This window comes from Leguminivora glycinivorella, chromosome Z, assembly GCF_023078275.1.
Source record: "Leguminivora glycinivorella isolate SPB_JAAS2020 chromosome Z, LegGlyc_1.1, whole genome shotgun sequence".
NCBI lineage: Eukaryota > Metazoa > Arthropoda > Insecta > Lepidoptera > Tortricidae > Leguminivora > Leguminivora glycinivorella.
Genome location: NC_062998.1, coordinates 51,329,356 through 51,352,112, shown reverse-complemented (window position 1 = coordinate 51,352,112; position 22,757 = coordinate 51,329,356). Strand labels below are relative to the sequence as shown.

Here is a 22,757-nt window from a genome sequence, read left to right as displayed (position 1 = left end):
TTGAACATTGTAACTGTTCTAATAATTATAAAATAACTTACGTACGTAATAACATATCGGTATGATTTTTTTAGACAAAACTTACTCGATATCGATAAAAAAATGTTTCTCACCCTAGTTTGATTGCGACAGTCTTTTGTTTTGCTATGGATTTTCCGGGCTCTGCATATTATGCATAGTACATTACTGAAAGTCTCATCAACAACTCAAAAAAGGATACGGAAGGTGTTACACATATAAAAATGAAACTGTTACAAAAAAGTTAATTTTTATAAACATAACTTACTAAAACCTTGCCAAAACTAATTTATTTATTGTAAACATAATTTACAGCATTACAGTCGAAACCAAAGCACTGTACAATTCAGTTTAGATATTGTTAGGTGATTAACAAAAGAAACAAACATATATAAAATACGATCACCTTTCGTCCATCACCTCACAATACCGCAGACACATTTGATACACAATCATCCATCTACTTGCAAACACATCACATTCTGGAGCCCATGACAGAAACGAGTTCAACTGATTTAGAGCCCGCACAGCCGGTGAATTTCTATGCGCTACAGTTCGTGTAATTGGGGCTGCTAAAAGGTTGTGCTTTCGCGGTCTTAATAGATTTTTGGGCACAAATGGAACACTAAGTTTGACAATTCTTTCTATGAGTTCGGGACAATGATAGTATCATTTGACTTATGGGTTGTGGGATCGTATGTTTGACTAAAGTAAAGCACGAAAAGAAATATTTTTTGGTACTTACATAAAAATGTCAACGTTAAACTAAAATGGCACTGGCCATGAAGTAGCCAATAATGCGTTTATTCTGCCAACGACTTGGGGATCGATTTTTTGAATTTCGAACGCACGAATTCACCGTTCGAAAGTCTGTGGAAAACAACGTAATGCTGTTTTTGAAGAAGGACGACTAGTAATTTTAAAACTAGTGCTAAAGACCACTCGTTTTCGATTCTGTTAGTAGAATTTAAATAGCTAGCTAGTAGTGGAGATATTGTTGAACGAATTTCACCGAAATTAAATGGCCGATATTCAAAAATCGGCCCCTGTTACGTGAGTCAGACGGGATACGTCGCCTGCATGCGACGGTTACGGAGAGACATCGTGAGATACTTACTGTCTTTATACACCTCCTCGCCGTCCTTATACCAAGTAACTGTTGGCGTGGGACTACCCACGACTTGGCACGTGAGTCGGACGGGATACGTCGCCTGCACGCGACGGTCACGGAGAGACATCGTAAGATACTTACTGTCTTTATACACCTCCTCGCCGTCCTTATACCAAGTAACTGTTGGCGTTGGACTACCCACGACTTGGCACGTGAGTCGGACGGGATACGTCGCCTGCACGCGACGGTCACGGAGAGACATCGTGAGATACTTACTGTCTTTATACACCTCCTCGCCGTCCTTATACCAAGTAACTGTTGGCGTTGGACTACCCACGACTTGGCACGTGAGTCGGACGGGATACGTCGCCTGCACGCGACGGTCACGGAGAGACATCGTGAGATACTTACTGTCTTTATACACCTCCTCGCCGTCCTTATACCAAGTAACTGTTGGCGTTGGACTACCCACGACTTGGCACGTGAGTCGGACGGGATACGTCGCCTGCACGCGACGGTCACGGAGACACATCGTGAGATACTTACTGTCTTTATACACCTCCTCGCCGTCCTTATACGAAGTAACTGTTGGCGTTGGACTACCCACGACTTGGCACGTGAGTCGGACGGGATACGTCGCCTGCACGCGACGGTCACGGAGAGACATCGTGAGATACTTACTGTCTTTATACACCTCCTCGCCGTCCTTATACCACGTGACGGTTGGCGTGGGACTACCCACGACTTGGCACGTAAGTCGGACGGGATACGTCGCCTGCACGCGACGGTCACGGAGCCGCATCGTGAACTGAGGAGGGTAGTCCCCGGACGCGTCGGACGACCGCTCTCTATAAATAAACATAGGCTTGAAATATCCTCCTTGTGTTGGGGTCCGCTTTGAAAACTTATCCCAAGATTTGGCGTAAGCTCTAATTTTACCCAAGCGACTGCCATCCGAAGAGTAACTAGGAACTATTGAGATTAGTCCGGTTTCCTCACAATCATTTCCTTCACCGAAAAGCGACTAAGTAGCAAATATCAAATAATTTCATTATATCACAGAAGTGAAGAAAAACTCATAGGTTTGAAATCATCATTCGCCTGCCCTTATAATTCATTTGGGGTCGGCGCAGCATGTCTTCCGCTTCCATACCTCCCTATCATCATCATCATTCACTTGCTTTCGCTTCATATCATCTCTCACACAGTCCATCCAGTTACTTCCTTCCACACTCAAATGCCTTTCTCGTCACATGAATTCGCATCACATGCCCATACCATGCCAGACGATTCGCTCTTACTTTTTCTACTATCGGTGCAACTTTCTTATAGGTTTGAACTATAACCATATTAATAATTGAGAAATTAATTGGAATTGAGAATATAATAACATGATAAATATACAACATGTATAAACTGCTTTCTGACTATAAGACTGTCTTTTGTACGATTAGTTTTTTTTTGTGCAATAAAGATAAAAACACTTATTTTTTATCAGGCTGCAATATCTGGCCAGCGATAGGTACTACATTTTTTTAAAAAAGGAAAAAAAAGATCCCTCTATGAGGTAGAACTCGAACCTGAGAACTGCTGGAATAGCGGCACACCCGCTCTGATTAAGTTAGCCACGGAGACCACAGTTTACAATTTCAAAGATCAAATAAATAAGTAAAAATTACGTTTTCGTAACTCGAATTTAAATAACAAAATTACATTTTTCATATCTGTTCAAAGAATAATCGGCAAATATCAAATTTATTGAAGTGATTAATTCGATTAAAACTCGTAGACTATTACATTTTATGTTACTAAAATATTTGTTCAAATATAAAAGTCAAAAGTAAGTTTTTTAGTGTTGCCACGTCCAGGCCCTATTAGTGCGTTTTATCCGATCCGATATCGGATGTAGGACCGATATGCCATATAATATGTCCTCGGTGTCGGGTAAATGTGAAAACGCACAAGAAAGGGTCCATGGCTGTACTAATTTAATTTAATACCATTATAATACCATTGAAATGCTACAATAAAATAATACAAATATTCTTATCAACATAGTCAAAATATTTTTAATGTGATTGATGTGATAATCGGCAAACGAGCAGACGAGCCGCCCTAAAGGATGCGGTCATCGTTGTCCATGAACATAATCAACATCATAGGAGCTACTTAAGCGTCGCCGACTCTTGAGTTAGGGCTCTAAATACCCGCTTCTTGGATATTAACGCAAAGGAAATCAGGAGATTAAAAACAAATGTCATACCTTTAGTGTATTGACCGGGATATAGACCGTTACGCCGTTTTCACATTATCCGATCCGATATCAGAGGTCGGAAGGATTTCAATGGAAAAAATCCAAGATGGCGCCTGTAATGTATGGGATATCGGTCCGACATCCGATATCGGATCGGATAATGTGAAAACGCACAGAGTGTTAGGGATGGGGTGGGAGGAGGTTGCCCAAACTGCCCAAGACTGGAGTAAATGGAGAAATATGATTCGAGCCCTACACCCCAGCAGAGGGTAACAGGATGTAAAGAAGAGAAAAAGATGGGATATCTTAGACCGTGATTACCTTTTTTATCACAGTATATATCCCGGTCAATATAAGTCTAATGAAAATAACTGTGATTACCGTGAATAATGATGTGCCGACGGAAAGTTTCCAAAATTCTGAAATTGTCACATAAGAAAACTTCGGAAACTTTCCATACTTTGTATGAATGGAAACTTTCTATTGCATAAATTTAAATTCCCTTTATTTTTCGTGAAAGTTTCGTGAATTTTTCAAGAAATTTAAATTTTTTTTGGAAAATTTCCGCAACTTGCACATCATTAACCGTGAATCATTCAAAACTCTTAAATGTCATACCTTTTCAGCTTAGCGTCAGCTTCCCACAGAAGTTTATCCGTGACCACAGAGACTCGAGCGTACGTCGACGACCGCCCGTGTTCATTGCTCGCTTCACAGCTGTACCGCGCCTCATCCTCGGCCCTGATGTCACTGATCACCAGCCTGCAGTTGTACCCGTTGTACGACACCTGCATTCTCTCGTCTTCGATCTCTTGACCATTCCTCATCCACACCACTTCAGGCACCGGCTTCCCCTTCACACTACAAGTCAGATTTGCTGTCGTTCCAATAAGCACTTTTAATTGTCCAGGGAGTATATCAACAAATTCGGGACGGTCACCCGTTAAACCGATTCCTATAGGCGTCGAAGTTTGCACAGATTCACCCCAACCGTAGCGATTCCTCAGCGTCACTCTAAAATGGTACTGCTCCCCTTGCTTCAAGTTAAACACATCGAAGCAGTTCCTTGGGGTTATTCCCAGTTCAGTCCACCGCGCGCCGCCTTCCTTCCCAAGCAACCAGCTCTCAACTTTATAAGCTAGTACAGGGGTCGTTGTGTCGGGTTTGGGCCAGGCTAGCGAGACCCAGTTGTTTCCTCCATCCACGACGCTCGGTTCGCTGGGTATACGAGGCACCGCTAGAACAAATAGGTGACCTTATGATAAACTTGATCGACTGCCAGCTATTTTTGTGCCAGTGATATTGGTTTCCGATGCGAATTGGGAGATGCCAATTTGGCGGTGCGTTTGGTTGTTAAATGTTAGACAGGTATCAACAACAATATAATTAGTCATATTGATATTGTTGAATGAGAAAATGAAGTGCAGTGTTGTCCGAAAATACTTTCCCAAAAATGATGAAATCTATTGCGTATTTATTTAATTATACCAAGGATTATTTATATAGGATTTACGATCTTCATACTAAGAATCGTACCTCAATTTTTTAGCGCCACCTATTAAATACTATCATAACTACATTGATGATGCCTACAATTTTTTTTCTAAATGTTTCTAGGTATTGACGTAATATAATGATATTTAAAAAAAGAAGCATGTCATTTGTTCTTATAAAAAATAAAGACACGCAAAAATATTTTGAGACAAAATGATTTTGGCCGGTTCCAGGCTGCGAAACAGCGCCGTCTAGTTTTAAGCCTAAAAGGTCTTTGTCAGTCCCGTATTATATCATTCTTGGTTATATAGATTATAGTTTCGACAAAATATTTGCGTTTGAATGAAGATTAATGAGACTAATTTGAAGATCCTTTTTATATGTACTTATTTTTTGTTGCATAAAGTAAATTATCATTATCAGGTAATTCTTACATTACTATAAAACCACGAATTTGTTTGCAGGGTTTCTAAGCCAACAGAGTTCAATCAGGTAACTTTAATAAATGGAAAAATCAGGCATTGAAGCAAGCAGGGAGATAAAAAAAAACTTTTAGGCTGAATTTAGTGTCACGCGGAGGGTTCGGCAATTCGGCACCGAACTGATACTCATACTCATACTCATACTGTATTAACTTCAGAGAGCATTTTAGAGTAGCGCGGGCACCCGGTCCGTGAGGACAACAAATATCAACTTCATACAAAGTCGCGACCGGGGTACATGACACTGACCCCTGCTTAAGACGCCACAGGAGCGAAAATGCTAAAATGGAAAGGAACCCCCCTTTCAATTTGGGAATTTTGGTTAAATATACTAGTGTTATTAACTAGATTTATCAAAAAAAAATTGACCATTTTAAGAACAACTCAGTTAATAGATATTGCGAAAAAACCTTTAAAATCGAGGTTCCGCTCTCGACTCGACTGTTTCTTCCTTCAAAACTTAATCAATCGGAACGAAATTTGAGAATCTGAATAACAATGAAATAATCTGTGTCGGACCGTTTAGTTTTTTGGCTAATTGTTACGAAAGACATATATAAATAACTCCGTATAGACAGATAAAGTCTAAGAAAAAAACGTACCTCAGTACCATACAGAAAAAGGTACGGTGGCCTAGATGGCATTACACCTTTGGGGTACGCTCAGCTAGATGGCGCTAATATTAATATTTGACATTTCAACACATATCAAGCTAAGAATATGGGCCAAATTGTCACAACTGAGGTTCAAAAGTTTCAAGCCAATGTCAAGAGATGGCAGTCTATGCACTGTGATTACACATTTTACTTCGACAGTAACTCTCTATGATTCTCGATCCTCTTTGTTGTTAACTTGTTACCAATCTTGAGTATCACACCTTTTTTGCGCCATAATGAAAAAGGCCGTTTTCGGATTTTTTTAATTGGCTCTAGCGTCTTTAAAAATAAGAATATCAAATAAATCAAAACGGTCCAATACAGATAAAAAATAATAACAATCTCTATTGAAAAAATCATTGCTCTATCTTCAAAAACCAGGGAGGAAATAGTCGAGAGCGTTTGTATAGAGAATTGACCCCTCCTGTATCGTCTTCATACAAAGTCGCGACCGGGATACATGACACTGAAACCTGCTTAACGCCGTGTCTTGCGTGGGCGACGGTCGCGCGACCGTCGCCATCGCGTCTCATACTTCCATATCGATAAGGTTTGATTTCGTATGCGTCGCATCGCCGTCGCGCGACCATCGCGCGACCGTCGCCCACGCAAGCCACGGCGTAAGAAGAGAACTTACTGTCATAATTCCGACTGGCATAGATAATGGCAGAGTCATCAAGCGGATAAGTCCAATCTGAAATCAGGTTTTCCGATGATGCCCTCTGTCGCACCTGCAACAAATAAAACAACAAAAATAAATAAATAAATATTATAGGACATTCTTACACAGATTGACTAAGGCCCACGGTAAGCTCAAGAAGGCTTGTGTTGTGGGTACTCAGACAACGATATATATAATATATAAATACTTATATACATAGAAAACATCCATGACTCAGGAACAAATATCTGTGCTCATCACACAAATAAATGCCCTTACCGGGATTCGAACCCTGGACCGCGGCGCAGCAGGCAGGGTCACTACCGACTGCGCCAGACCGGTCGTCTAATGAATGTAAAAATCTAATCGTCTAAAAACGACAGTAAATACAGTTATATACATAATGTATCACTAAAAGTTATCCCTTGATAACTCTGAAGGTAAGCGAAATCCAGAAAAGTTTATAAGGTACAGCGGGGCAAATCTCAACTGGGGGGCAATTGTAACTAATCCATTTTTTCCATTATTACACTATGATGTTGAGTTCTACATGTATCCACTGAACACGCCTACCATATATAACCGGTGGACACTCTATTTAATAATGCAAACATTGTAAAACATGGAAAAAATGGACGAGTTACATTTGCCCCGCTGTACCTTATGACATTTTATTCTTCTAATATGATGAGGAATACGCTGCTAAAATTATTTGGTTTTCTCATTTTACACCGTATATTTATTTATTATCAAGAGATTCTGGATTTCGCCTACTTTCAGAGTTATAAGCATTTTAAAAAATAACAATTACTTCATATTTCTCAGAACAAAATGCTGTTTTGATGCGATGATGCCGTTATCGAGCATAATCTAACTATCCTCGTTAATAAATATAAAAAAATAAGCGCATTACAAAATACGGAGAAACGAAAAAGCAAAAAATAATAACCCTTTGAATTCAGATTTCTTATCGGATTGCAATAATCTAAACATCCAAATTATAAACAAACCATATCGGGATTATACCCGTTCGATTAAAAAAAAAATTGAAAATCGGTTCACGATTCTGGGAGATATCAGGTAACATACATACAAAAAAAAACATTCAGTCGAATTGAGAACCTCCTCCTTTTTTTGAAGTCGGTTAAAAAAGCACCCAGTGACTCGTTGCAAAAATTTTTCTTTTTGAAAAAAAAATGTTAATTTTTATGGTAAGTGCCAATTTTACGAATAACATTTACTTTTTATGTGAAAATACATCCAAAAAACAAAAAAAAAATCACAAAACAATCTTTATTTTGCCCTCAGAAATGTGTAGTTAAATTCTTTCGGTCTCTACCTACTCTACCCACCCGCTTCATTCGACTTGCCAATACCAAAGAGGATCGAGTATTATAGAGAGTTACTGTCAAAGTAAAATGTGTAATCACAGTGCATAGACTGCCATCTCTTGACACAGGCTTAAAACTTTTGAACCTCAGTTTTGACAATTTGGTCCATTTCTTAGCTTGATATATTTTAAAATGTCAAATATTAATATTAGCGCCATCTAGCTGAGCGTACCCCAAAGGTGTAATGCCATCTAGGCCACCGTACCTTTTTCTGTATGGTACTGAGGTACGTTTTTTTCTTAGACTTTATCTGTCTATACGGAGTTATATATGTCTTTGCCAATACGTACGTTTTCTAAGTTTAAAATCTCAAGAATGTCGCATAGGTAGGTCAGAATAAGACATTTGCAATGCATAGATACTCTACTAGGTGACTTGTGTGATATAGTGGACCGATTTCCATCTAACATGGCTAAGAACACTCCCGACTAATTCAGCTTTTTAACAAAAAAAAACTAAATCGAAAATTTAATTTTTTTGGTTAGGTTATAACTTCTGTAGTTATTCATGAAATTTTCAAATTTATAAAAGTTTATGATACAAGAGTACTTGATCCAGTATACGAGTATTTTAGCACACTTTGTCCAGTATTCGTCAACTTTTTTACGATAAAATTTGATTAAAGGGCGGATTTTTATTTTGTTGTAGCGTTTTGAAAAACTTGTGTTTTTATAAATGTTGTTAGTTTGCATGATAATAATTGTTTTTTCGTGTTCATTAGTCATTCATCTACATAAAATTCAATGAAATGAATAGCATTTTTGTAAAAACTCAGAAAAAAATGAACTTTAATCGGTGTTTCTGGAGCTGGGTGATCCACTGAGTTACAAACTTACTAATGTATAAAAATAACACAAAAAGACGTATATATGTGAAATCTTTTATTAATATTAGAAATCAAAACAAAATGAACTTAAATTTTAAAAAAACAGTAGAATAAACACAAAAGAACCCTCTAAAAATCACTTTTACATATCCACTGAGTGACATTGTGGTCAAAAAACTTCAAAACTTTTTCGTAAAAACATAAAAATCTGTAGAAAAATTAACTATAAACTCCTATTAAATGTAAAGAAGTTGTTAAATTTATATAATATCATACTCACAGGTAGGTAAGGCTAACAAAATCTTATAAAAATTTAAATTTACATCTAAGAAAATGCTAGGACAATTTCTCAGTGGAACGTAACATAAAACTAAGGGTGCGATTAACATGGAGCTAATTTAACTACGTCAAACAATTAAGCAAACTGTTTTTTACGTGGATGTTAATATCTCAAATACAAAAGTAAAAAATTAACTGAGACCTTTTCAGAAAAAGTGTACATATTCAGTGTCTTCAAAATATTAACTTTTTGGACTCATTTTACGCCTCACGTATGAAAATTGAGGCCCTTAATTTAGTAATTTGTTTTCTTTGTATATTGCATCACATTCATGAAAATAATTAAATTTCCATATAAAAAAGTGACGATATTTTTTTTTAATGTAATATGATATGAAAATATAAATGTGTACTTATAACGCGGCTTTATCGTTCCACTGAGTTACTTTTTCATCCACTGAGAAACAATATTTCTCAATGGAACGTAACGATTACGCCTTTGAGAAACAAAATTCTGGTTATAAATTAAATTATACAAACTCTTCCCATAAACGTTATATATTATTAAAATAGATAAACTAACTAGTAATATGAACAGGTAGTTTCTTAATAAAATATACAATATACCTTCGAAAACGTAGTCACTATGTGGAACTCAGAAACGGGCCTTTTAAAACACGCTCGAACAAATACTTCCTTCACGAGTTGTGGCGTGCGACTGACAACAAATAACCAATATGGCGTACACGGCAAGACATTATTATGTTGCCAGAATAAAAAATAACCTACCACTTTAGTAGTAAAATAAGTAAATATTGACGAAATTTCTCCGTAACTCAGTAGGATTTTCCACAGAGCTACTTTTTGTGGTTTATGTTTGAAATGATTTTTTAGTACATATTCTAAAACTATTTTTGATAGATAAAGCGTTGTTTAAATTAGAAATTAATGTACAAAGAAATATTTAAGTAAATAAAAACATATTGTTATGATACAAAAATAATATTTTAACGCCTATGAAACATAAGTACTTCATGGTAGGACATGGGAAAAACAACACTTTTGTTGACTTCAAACAGAAGTTTTTATTAAAAAAATATGATTAATATTCATTCAAAACTAATAATTTCTGAAAGACAATTTATTTATTTATGCATAAATATCAAACGCCTGTAAAAAAGTGATATAGAATTTGTGCAATCTTTGTCAGAAGAGGTAGGACATGCCAAATTTGGTACCATACAACAAAAAAAAAATTTGCCCTAAAATTAAAATTTTGAAAAAACCCCCGACCGCGATATAGTAGACCGATTTTCATGAAACATGGCTAAAAACACTCCCGACTAACTCAGCTTTCAGACAAAAAAAAAACAAAATCTAAATCGGTTCATCCGTTCGGAAGCTACGATGCCACAGACAGACACACACACCACAGACAGACAGACAAGCAGACAGACAGACAGACAGACACGTCAAACTTATAACACCCGTTCGTTTTTGCGTCGGGGGTTAAAAAAGTAAAATCGTAAAAATAAATTATCACTTGGCTCAGTACACCGTGTTTTTATTGACTTACGTTAACTTCGGCATACAGTTAGGTCTATAATAAGAAACAGAATAAGCATTATTATTATTATTATTTTATTATTGGAGCCTGCCGTGTCCCACTGCTGGGCAAAGGCCTCCCCCTCTTTTTCCATTCGTCTCTGTTAAGCGCTATGTCTGACCAAAGTGACCAACCACTCAAAAATGAGTCGAGATTATCCCGCCATCGCCGATGTGGTCTGCCGGATCCCCGGTTTGACTCGTGGGGCTCCCACTTCGTGGTTATCTTAGCCCACAAGTCGTCCGGCATTCGGCAGACATGACCAGCCCAGTCCCATTTCAACTTAGTTAAAATAAGCATTAATAGTTTTTTTTAATTCGTAACTTTTTTAGAAAAACACCATACACCTGCGATAGATGTAACATCAATTGCTGTTAAGAAACGGGCTTTGTGTGTTCGATATGCGATGGACATGTCATAGTTTTGACACTTACTTAGTGTGAGTTAATTGTAAAGCCCGTTTCTCAATCAGTAATTAAAGTAACATCTATCGCAGGTGTATGGTTTTTTTTAGAAAAAATACAAATTTAAGAAAACTAACTCTGTTTATTATAATGGACCTAACTATACAACGTGTTACACCATGCACTGAAAACCAGAAAACAGTTTGTTCAGAATCAAGAGTAGAATCGATTACGCTATATTTTAATGCAGGTTATTTTTTGTATTTAGTTTTCATTTTTTGCGTGCCAGGTCTAAAAGTTACAAAAGCAAAAGTTACTACTGTATCTCTGATAGAGGATTGCATACTTGGTAATGTTTTAATACTGGCTGTTCTTTTTATTAAAGATTGAATTTTTAAAATTTCGCTCTTCTGGCTCAGTGATAAGGTTCAATTTATCATGGCGAAAATACGACAGGTCAGTCCCTGTTACTACAAAGCGAATGTCAGTTGCCAATGGGTCATTCCATTGTGACGGGTGGGACATTTATACTCTTTTTTGCCTACATTTTGCTTTATTTCTGCCAAACGGCAACAATTAGCGTATTAAATATGACATTATCAATTACTTGAATAATCAATGCGTACTGTACCATCAAAAAAAAATATGAAAATGTCATTATTATTATGAGAAATTGATGGTATAAGAAGTGTGACGGGTGGGACTTCAAAGTGCCTCTCCTCTCCGACTTGACTTACACAATTCGCAATTGGTAAGAAACTACGAAACTTTTGTTAAACAACCATTTTTTATTTAATTCCTGATATTATATAGATTAGGTATTAGAATAATTTACGCAAATAACTCGTAAAACAAAAATAATTTTGCTTCTCAATGCTTGTGACGGGTGGGACAGCGCTTTGTGACGGGTGGGACGAGTAACATTTGAGTATACAAATATATGAAAAATATAAAGACAGTTCGTTTGTATTTACTTTAAATCAGCTCTTTTATTAATTATTTAATGTTACAAGTAATAATTTCAGTAGTTTTCTTAGAGCATTAAACCAAAAAAAATATTTTTTCAACTTGAATTTTTAAAGTTTCAGAAAATTGTCAAACCTTGTCAAACAGTCTATTACCACATACTTTTATCAGTGGGTCAGAAATAATGCCAAAAATTTTACCAGTTTTAATGAAAAAGACTTCTTCCTGACTCATAGGCCTCATTGCATTCATTGTGTTCTAAAAAGTAATACCACAACCGAATTAAGCAATATTAGACATATAATTTGCTTTAATATAACCCAGTTAGGTTTAACTAAACTTAAAAGAAGGATTTTATACTCATTAACTCAAGTTTTATCAGATAACCCATTTTGCTCACCCGTCACTGTGACGGGTGGGACCTACTTTGAAAAGCGTTAAAAGTATACTTTTATTCACAAGAGCAACGCGTTTTTTAGCTAAAATAACCAACCTCAACCTAATTGTTACTTTCACAAAGTAAAACATCAAGAGTTTAGATACTTTTAGGGTAAACAAGAAAAAACTTTGTTTTATTGTGACGGGCGGGACGTGAGTTACGCATTGTGTAGACGCCCAATAAATCCTAACCATGAAACTTAATTTAAATTTACTTGCCACTGGTTTAAACAGCTTTAAATATATTTTCTTTTACACATATCACTTTCTCCATAATGTTTATTAAAAGCGCGAAATAGCGCTGCCAACTTAGGGTATATATATGCCACCTTAGACAACTGGTGCTAGGGGTACGTTTGGACACATATAAAATGCAAAAAAATGTCATAAAAAGGAAAAACTCATTGATTCATAAAATTAGGCATAATGTTCTATTCTCTAGATGTAGATTTAAATGTAAATTAAGTTATTTAATTTTTATGCCTGTGGTGTCGGTTTCGCTGGAATGACCCCAATGTCACTACCGTATTTCAGGCAATAAGGGCTGTTTTTCTTACAATTTGTAACAAACTATCGCCTTGTCGACTTTTGTTCTAAACCCAGTTTGTATGACTGACAATTGATAAGATACCTAAAGCCTTATGCCTTTGCAATAAGGATTACGAATTGCCAGTAATCTGTTTGGACCACGATGATACACTAACACGGCACGCATACGTAATCAACGAACGTAGAGTTACTAATCAACTAGACTTACGAAAATAAAAGAACCATCAATATCTTTGGAAATAATAGGCCGATTTAAGAATAAATTCTCTAGACTAACTCTAAATAATAAAAATCTGTTGGGGTGTCTGAGGTTTTCAGTGGTTGGTGTAACACGTTGTATACAGAAGTTAACGGAATTCAATAAAAACACGGTGTATACTTAGGAGGTATCGTTATATTCCTTACTAGCTTTTGCCCGCGGCTTCGCTCGCGTTAGAAAGACACAAAAGGTAGCCAATGTCACTTTCCATCCCTTCAACTATCTCCACTTAAAAAATCACGTCATTTCGTCGCTCCGTTTTGCCGTGAAAGACGGACAAACAAACAGACACACTTTCCCATTTATAATATTAGCTCATTTACACTGATCTAAAGCTCACATGCAAGTCTCATTGCGCACCGGCATTTGATTGGTGTGTTGAACTGTAACTGAGTCTGATGTTGGTAAAAGGGATGCTTCCAACCGGATGGAATGGCACGCTTACCGCTTACCACAAATGGTATCTTTGTCCAAAGTATACAACTAGGGAACAAATCAAATTATTTTATTGAATATTTTCCCGGCTCGGCCACCAGTGGGCCCTGTCGTTGTTTTCTTTCGTGTATGATATCTATTTAAATTTATAATGTATCTTTGTCCGTTTATCTGTGTATGTTTATACCTCTAACATAGACTACTTGACCCTTTTTAACCCCCGACGCAAAAACGACGGGGTGTTATAAGTTTGACGTGTCTGTCTGTCTGTGTGTGTGTGTCTGTCTGTGGCATCGTAGCTCCCGAACGGATGAACCGATTCAAATTTAGCTTGTTTTTGTCTGAAAGCGGAGTTAGTCGGGAGTGTACTTAGCCATGTTTCATGAAAATCGGTGTCTACTATGTCGCGGTCGGGGTTTTTTTCAAAATTTTAGTTTTTTTAATGTCTGTCTTATATGATCGAGTACTGTGCAATTACCCGAAATAAAATATTACCATATTTTGTTGTGACTTAACAGCTAAAAATATTTTTTCAGTACAGACAGATGTTTTTTTTACGCACTAGTGCGAGAAGTGGTTCATTATATGCTAGGTCAAAACTTCGGAGGCTCATCTGTACTGAAAAACGTCGTACGATACACGTGCGAAAATGAAATTCGTAACTCGTGTCGATTTAAAACACTCCCTTCGGTCGTGTTTTAATTTATCGCCACTCGTTTCGAACTTCCTTTTTTTCGCACTTTAATTGTATCGTAATGTACTATTTCAGTACAGATGGTGTTTTTTTACGCACTAGTGCGAGAAGTGGTTCATTATATGGAGAGTTTGTATGGAGAATTGACCCCTCCTGTATCGTCTTAATATAAATAATATAAACCAGGATGCCCACAGGCACAGGCTGTCTTGGATCGATTGTTAATTTTTAGTTTTAAGTGTTCTTTGTAATGATATTAACGTAAATAACTATTTTGTGCTAGCTGTACTTTTCAATCGCATTTACATTGCGGTCGTAATAGGGAATGGGGGAACGGGTTCGCGAGAGGGGGGGGGGGAGGAGATTGCTCAAATAGTAAAACATTAAAACGGCTATCGTAAATGCCTCTGTGGCTAACATTTTATTTTCTAAAAAATAACTAATTGTCATACGCATTGTATGTTTGCGTTATTGCATTGTGATATTACTTACTCTCACTGCCCACTTCTTAAATAACTTAATTAAGTATAGCGTATTTCTCTCTTAAGTCTTAAATTCTAACAAATGTGAAGCCTGACCATGCCCCGAAACGCGAGCGCCGAACGCGAAACGCCGGAACGCCGCAGAAAGTCTGTAGTCTGGCTCTGTCGCGTTAATACGCAAGAGCGATAGAGATAGGTAGCTACGAAAGAGAATTGTCAAGAGGGCGCTGTTTTTCTTATGTAAGAGGTGACACTTGACAGTTCAGTATTAGTAATTAAGAAAAAAAATCTAATGAAATTGCGCTTAGCAATTTTCTGGTCAGGCCACGTAGCCGAATGACACAAACGCTTACGAAACGAAACGCTCGTAGATATCTATCTTTATCGCTCTTGCGTATTGGCGCGACAGAGCCGGACTACCTTTCGCGGCGTTTCGTTTTCGTTTCGCGTCGCAGAAACGCCATTCGGCTACGGCACCAGGCTTGTGGTACTTATTGCACATAATACTTCCTAATAAGTAGTAACTTGCAATGTTTTAAGAATTAAATCAATAAATCTTAAAATAATTCCTACCTGATGACCTCACATAACTTTAGTCTCTAATAAGTCTTGAAAACGTGTTTTTCGTGATCCTTGGTGACCTGAACCAGCATCGAGCAAGGGACCGTCGTCATGTACTCGTTGTGCGTCGTGGAAATGCCGAGTATCGTACACTCAACCTCTTCTCTCGCGTTCTTTGCTTCCACATTCATAGTCATGGCTCGCATGACTGACACGGCTACAGAGCAAGGCATCCTCCCCGTCACTGTCCTATTAGAATTGTTTATAGACAGAGTACAGTTAACTAAATCCTCGTGGATCGGATTCGTCAGTTTCCCTTCGTCGTAATACGTCCGACCCGCTCGCGTATTCCACAACGCTAAACTCGATAGCAGCGAACCGACTCCTGCGTTGTTCTCCTCCTCTTTAAACACAGGTATACTCGCAGGATTATGCGTAGGAGCAACATGAGGTACGAAGAAGGAAGACTTCTTTGTGGAATGACCTGTGACGGATTTGGTCGTAGTTGAAGTCGTGCGATGCGGTTGCTCCTCAACGGTCCCGTAGTTCCCAGGGTCGTAGTTGGGGTACACGGACGCGGGGTCATGGCGGCGCTCCTCGTCGAACATGGGCTGTAATAGCTGCTGGATAATGGGATAGCTGCTCATGTTGAAATGAGAAGACACGTCTCTAAAAGTTCGCGGTTGGAACGGCTGATCTTGATCGTTTGAAGTGTCGTTATTGGAAGAATTCTGCTGCGAATCATTTTGTCGCTCAACATCTTCGTTCTCTTTAACGTTTCTGGGATAGATCGCGTGTGTTTTTTGCGTGATGGAATTGCCGAAGAAAGGCAATAGTTTGTCAGCGGTGGGGTCGAGCTGCCGTAGTGGGAAGGCGTTGAGCAGGGTTTCCGGGGCTGCCGGTTTGAGATGTTGGGTGTACGGGGGTACGATGCGGCTGTTTTTTCTGCCTAAGCGCCTTCTTACCAATGGGTAGCGTCGGGCTTCGCAAACGGTATAGATCATCAAGAGAGTGACGACTATTTTGGGCTTCATCTTATTTTTTGTTGGAATATTTGGTGAGTGGGTGTCAGATGGTAGCTGGCGGCGGACTGACTGTTCTCAGTGAGCGCGGGCCGTCAGTTCGAGTTGTCCATAACAGAGATGCCGAATTAAACACCTGTTAACGCTGCATCGCTCTACAGGGTGGCGCGAGAGTTCATATTTAGTTCGGGGACTATGGCTTTAAATAAAATATACTAGATTTTGTTTGCATCTTTGATTGACACTACGTTTTGATGAATAGAAAAATTAAAAATGTTGTATTACTAATAAAAACTTTTACTTCTGTTTTTACCCAATAAGAAAATGTAATAAGAAAATGTAAGCATACATAATCACGCCCGTATCCCATAAAGGGGTAAGAAGCACATGAATACTAAAGATGTTTCTTAATTTTCGTAATAAAATATCGATAAAGATTATTTTTATCTACTTCGATGTGTGTCAGTTTGTACCTATTGTTACTTAATACTAATTACGATACAAGTGCGTAAAAAAGGAAGTTTGAATGTACGAATTTCCTTTTTGCACGTGTATCGTACGATGTTTTTCAGTACAGATGGTGTTATTTTTACGCACTAGTACGAGAAGTGGTTCATTATATGTCAGGTCGAGACTTCGGAGGGTCACCTGTACTGAAAAACATCGTACGATACACGTGCGAAGGAGTGACGTCACGCTCAACTCGAATTAATATGAATTCCATATTAGCAAAAGGTTCCAATTCGTTTTGACAGTTTTTAAAAAGAAGCTGATTTTTAATGATAACCTAATTTAAATTTTGAAAACCATCTAGACTGATTTTCATCAAAATGCCTTCAACTTTCGAACAAAAAAAAAGCTAAATCTAAATCAGTTCATCCGTTCGGGAGCTACGATGCCACAGACAGACAGACATATCAAACTTATAACACCCGGTCGTTTTTGCATCGGGGGTTAAAAAGTAGTCTATTATATTGAACGTCCTGTATAACCATATTGTCGCGCGGGTCATCTGAGTACAGCCATATGTAAACTATCGACCGAGTAGGTATTTATCATCAGTTTTGGTTGTAGCTTCAATTACAAATGAAGTTTAAAAACCATTAAGTTTTTTATACAAACCTCGTAAGTTTTGAGACGACAGTGAATCAGTGACAGAATATTTTCATTTAATTATTTTCAGTACAGGTGGTCGTTTTTTACGCACTAGTTGGAGAAGTTGTTCATTATCATTATATGCCAGGTCGAAACTTCGGAGGCTCATCTGTACTGAAAAACGTCGTACGATACACGTGCGAAAAGGAAATTCGTAACTCGTGTCGATTTAAAACACTCCCTTCGGTCGTGTTTTAATTTATCGCCACTCGTTTCGAACTTCCTTTTTTACGCACTTGTATCGTAATGTACTATTTCATTTCATTTGGGCCTGTAGCCAAGACATCAATGACTCTCCGTATAGAACAACAGGGTACGTAGCCAGCCAAACGCTTTTTAATAGCGCTGGTGCCTAGCGGTAATAGCGTGCGACTTTCAATCCTGAGGTTGCGGGTTCGAACCCCGGCTCGTACCAATGAGTTTTTCGGAACTTATGTGCGAAATGTCATTTGATATTTGCCAGTTGCTTTTCGATGAAGGAAAACATCGTGAGGAAACCGGACTAATCCCAATAAGGTTTAGTTACCCTTCGGGTTGGAAGGTCATATGGCATTCGCTTTTGTAAAAACTAGTGCCTATGTCAAGTCAAGGAATTGGTTGTCAAAGCGGAACCCAAGCTCCCATGAACCGTGGCTAATTCTCGGAAACACGTGTTTTATCCTTTAATACCAGCGGGTAAAAACGCATTTTATCCACTAGTGGATAAAGTAATTTGACCTTGAATGTAGGTGAATCTAGTAATGAAGATGATTTAACACCTGTGGAACTACTTGGAAGCCGCGATAAACGCATTTTTTGCGATGTAGTTTCTTCGCTATAGTGCGGGGAAAAGTTTTGTGTTACACACGGGTGCAAATGTATTTTACTTCTCGTGTATTGAAAAACTCGCAAGTTCAGGATTCTATTCTCGAACCACTCGCTTCGCTCGTGGTTCAACTATAGAATCCTTTCACTTGCTCGTTTTTCAATTCCACACTCGGCGTTAAAATACAACTTTGCCCCCTTGTATAACTAATAACTATTTCGTACCTATCTATCTCTATCACTCTACCGTATTGGTGCGATAGAGCCAGGCTGCGTTACGATCGGCGTCTAGCGTCAACGATTGTCATTTGGCTAGGCCGAGAGGCTCGCGCGAATATCAAAGAGGATCAAGTATTATACAGAGAATTACTGTCAAAGTAAAATGTGTAATCACAGTGCATAGACAGCCATCTCTCGACACAAGCTTAAAACTTTTGAACCTCCGCTTTGACAATTTGGCCCATATTCTTAGCTTGATACGCTTGATACATATGTGTTAAAATGTCAAATATAAATATTAGCGCCATCTAGCCGAGCGTTCCCCAAAGGTGTAACGCCATCTAGGCCACCGTACTTTTTCTATATGGTTCTGACACACCTCGGACACAGGCGATCAAATATATGAAAGTGGCGCGTTCCTAGCACACAGTCTAAGCTCGTGTAGGTGAACGCGTACTATGCTTGTATGAGTGAAATATGACAGGTTGACTGTTCGCGTTTTTGACTGGCGGTAACGGTGAGGTAACCGAGAGGGGGTGGGCGGCACTTTCTGCGGGGAGCGGGAGTGGTCATACTGTACGATAGTACTCTTTATTATACTGTGGTTCTGAGGTACGTTTTTTTCTTAGACTGTAGCTGTCTATACGGAGTTACATATGTCTTTGTCAATATGGAAAAGCGATAGAGATTACTACGTACGCGCGTGTACAATTGTATTCTTGGCTACAGACCCAGAGTTTTTACCGTGAGTTTTGGACTTTACTTTCTTCATGGAACTTCTTACCCAGATTGACTGAACCCGACGGTAAGTTCAAGAAGGCTTGTGTTGTGGGTACTCTGACAACGATATATATAATATACAATTACTTATATACTTATATACATAGAAATCATCCATGACTCAGAAACAAATGTCTGTGCTCATCACATAACACAAATACGAGTTCGAATCGAACCCAGGACCGTGGCTTAGCAGGCAAGGTATCTACGCACTAGGCCAGACTGGTCGTCAAAGTTTTAGAATACGTTATTGACCTAAGGCCTGGGTAACTGGCCAACGTCACAAGCTTCTGTAGTGGTCAACTATTGCCACTTCAGCTAGGTCACAGCTCACAGTATAAAGACGACTCAGTCAGTAATAATTCTTCTAACAAATTTTGTGCGGCGCGGTTTTGTCCTTGAGTAGCGCTCAGGGTGGGTCACTCTTGTACGGAGAAAAAAAAGTATTATATTTTCATTGGGCACAGTTACAAAAACTTGCCAACTGATGCAAATAAACAGTATTTTAAATTATTTTGCAGTTGGAATTTATCTTCTGCCTCCGGATCCACTTTGAAGTTTTCATATATTTTTTAGTACATTTTGTGTGGTGTGCGGAGTATATCTATGTATTGTCTTCTAATTTAAAATTTTGCTATAAATATATACCATTATTGGCATCGTAATAGCATGCTAAAGGTTCAAAGAAAATAAATGAACAAAAAAACTTCAACTGAAATCCGGAGGCAAAAAATTAAACATAAAAATTTCAAAAAAAACTGTGCACTAATTAATTACAAAATGGCACCTTTTTGTGACTGTGCCCCCTAAGAAAATAAAAAAAGTAAAAATGACCCACCCTAGTGGGGAACCGGATGATGCCGGTCGCGTCAGTACGCGCCGCTCTGCGTGGCGCTGCCAAGGTCGCGCGCGCGTGCGAGAGAGCCAAATACCGATCGCGGGAGATTCACTACTGAGTCGTCCTTATACTGTGGCTAGGTCCTTTATTTACATGCATATTGTCAATCTCACTGCCTCGGAAATAATTCCCAGACCTAATTTATATGACATATTGGCAAATTGTTACAATGTGCGTTACTAGTAGAATGCAATGTAGAAAGATAATCAGATCCTACCTACTGTACTGATCTGTACCTACTTAATCGAAACTTCTTTTATAATAACCTAATCAACAAAATTTTAATTTTGAAAAAAATCCCGACATAGTGGACCGAATTTCATCAAACATCATTTATCTTAACACTTCCGACTGATTCAGATTTTAAACTGAATCTAACTCGGTTATAAGTTCATCCGTTCGGAAGCTACGATGCCACAGACAGACACGCACAAAACTTTTGACTGAATAGACTGAATGATAAATGGACTTAATGATAAATTATATTTTTGTCAAGCCCCTTATTTGCCAAGAGTGGCACTGAAGCTTTAGTAGTTTCATGTGTTCTGCCTACCCCTTTATGGGATACAGGCGTGATTGTATGTATGTATGTATGTATATTTTTGTAATTTTATGATGAATATATGATATTGTATATAAATGTAAATAGACTTAGTTTTAGCTTTATTTTTGCATGCCGATGGTGTTGGCGAGATATGCTGTACCTTTTTTTGTAATGACTGCCATGCGCGGATCCAGGGGGGGGTCATAGGGGTCATGACCCCCCCCTGGAGCCTAGGTTGGCCATACAAATAGACCACGTGACCCCCCCTCTGGGGCCTGGACCTTTACCACGTGACCCCCCCCTGGGCACGAAGCTGGATCCGCGCTTGATGACTGCAACATCTGATTGTAACCATGTCTCTAGCGAAATAAAATATTTCATTTCATTTCATTTCATTTCATTTTAACACCCCATCATTTTTGCGTCGGGGGTTAAAAAGGCTTCCATCAACTTAAAAGAGCATTCGAGTAGATAGGTGTGTACTTAAATCAAATTTAAATAAATGGTTTTACAATAACATGGGTACCGAACGAATTTCGATATCAGTTGTAACTAGGGATGTACCGTACCGACTAGTCGCCGACTAGTCGGGAAAGCCGACTATCCGGCCACATTTGTAGTCGGCGATTAGTCGGCGACTAGTCGGCAAAAAGGGCCGATTAGTCGGCACTTCATTAGTGATAGAAAAACAGTACAAAATTAAATTACCATCTGAAAATTATGGTTGTATTATGTAACATTCGTAATTCTATTTTTATTGTCTAAATAACAAATATCTGTATTTATCACAGAGGATTATCGACTTCAGGCAGGATCAAACGAAGCCGGTTGTCAAAAATGGAAAATGCATTGTCAGAACCTTTGAACTTGCAAAAAATCATATCTATGTGAATCTATCGCGCTTGCGTATTGCCGCGCGACAGAGCCAGCGGCGTATCGCTTTCGTTTGGCTAGTCGGAGAAATGCCATTCGGCTACGGGGCCAGTTGTAACTATTCTCATATCCATACTAATATTATAAATGGGAAAGTGTGTGTGTCTGTACTAGTGTTGTCTCTTTCTAACCCCTCACTTCCCAAGATTATATGTATAGAGCATTTCACAATTTTCGAATTTAGCGCGAGCGAAGCCGCAGGCTAAATCTAGTACATACTGTATGAATCTCGTTCGGTCATGTCATCTCACCAATTTGTCACATGAAGGCAGCGATTGTTAATATAGCTAGATGTCTAAAGAGCTCTCAAAAATTACCCCACGAATATTGTGCCATGGTAGGCGGGGCCTCAATATTGTGCCACGGAGCTTGTCAGTGCGCTAATGGCGGCTAGTCGGAACAGTTGTAGTACGGCATATTTAGAATATATGTTTACAAAAAGAATATGCCGCACTGTTTTGTAATATCATGTGCTAGTCGTTCCATTAAATACGGAGAAAAATATAGGATTAAGTTTCATGTGTAATTTGGCGAGGATCATAATTATTTAGATTTATTTTGTACGAGCTATTTTTGTATGGGGATGATGTTATGCAATATTTTTAATAGCCAGTGATATTTAAAAACTTTCATTTTTGTATAATTTTATATCATTTCCTAACCACCTCCATTGGCCGTAGCTTGAGAAATTAGGGTAAGTAAGGAAAACTTACAAGTCTCCTAAAAGTTACGTTTTTTTTTAAACCTTTTAGGAAAAAATGGCCATCGGGCCGAACTAGCTAATATGCAGATATTAAACGTCGATACGAACTCTACATTATCCTAAAGTTTCATCC

General features: G+C 38.3%; 1 protein-coding gene across 1 annotated transcript in view; it reads right to left on the bottom strand.

The window, feature by feature from the left end:
• Nucleotides 1-22,757, bottom strand: part of LOC125240515 (titin homolog) — a 163,809-nt gene that overhangs the window by 21,980 nt on the left and 119,072 nt on the right. Inside the window, 3 exon segments of the mRNA XM_048148407.1 lie at nucleotides 1,811-1,977; nucleotides 4,002-4,620; nucleotides 6,653-6,746. Coding sequence (XP_048004364.1) covers nucleotides 1,811-1,977; nucleotides 4,002-4,620; nucleotides 6,653-6,746 — 880 coding nt within the window.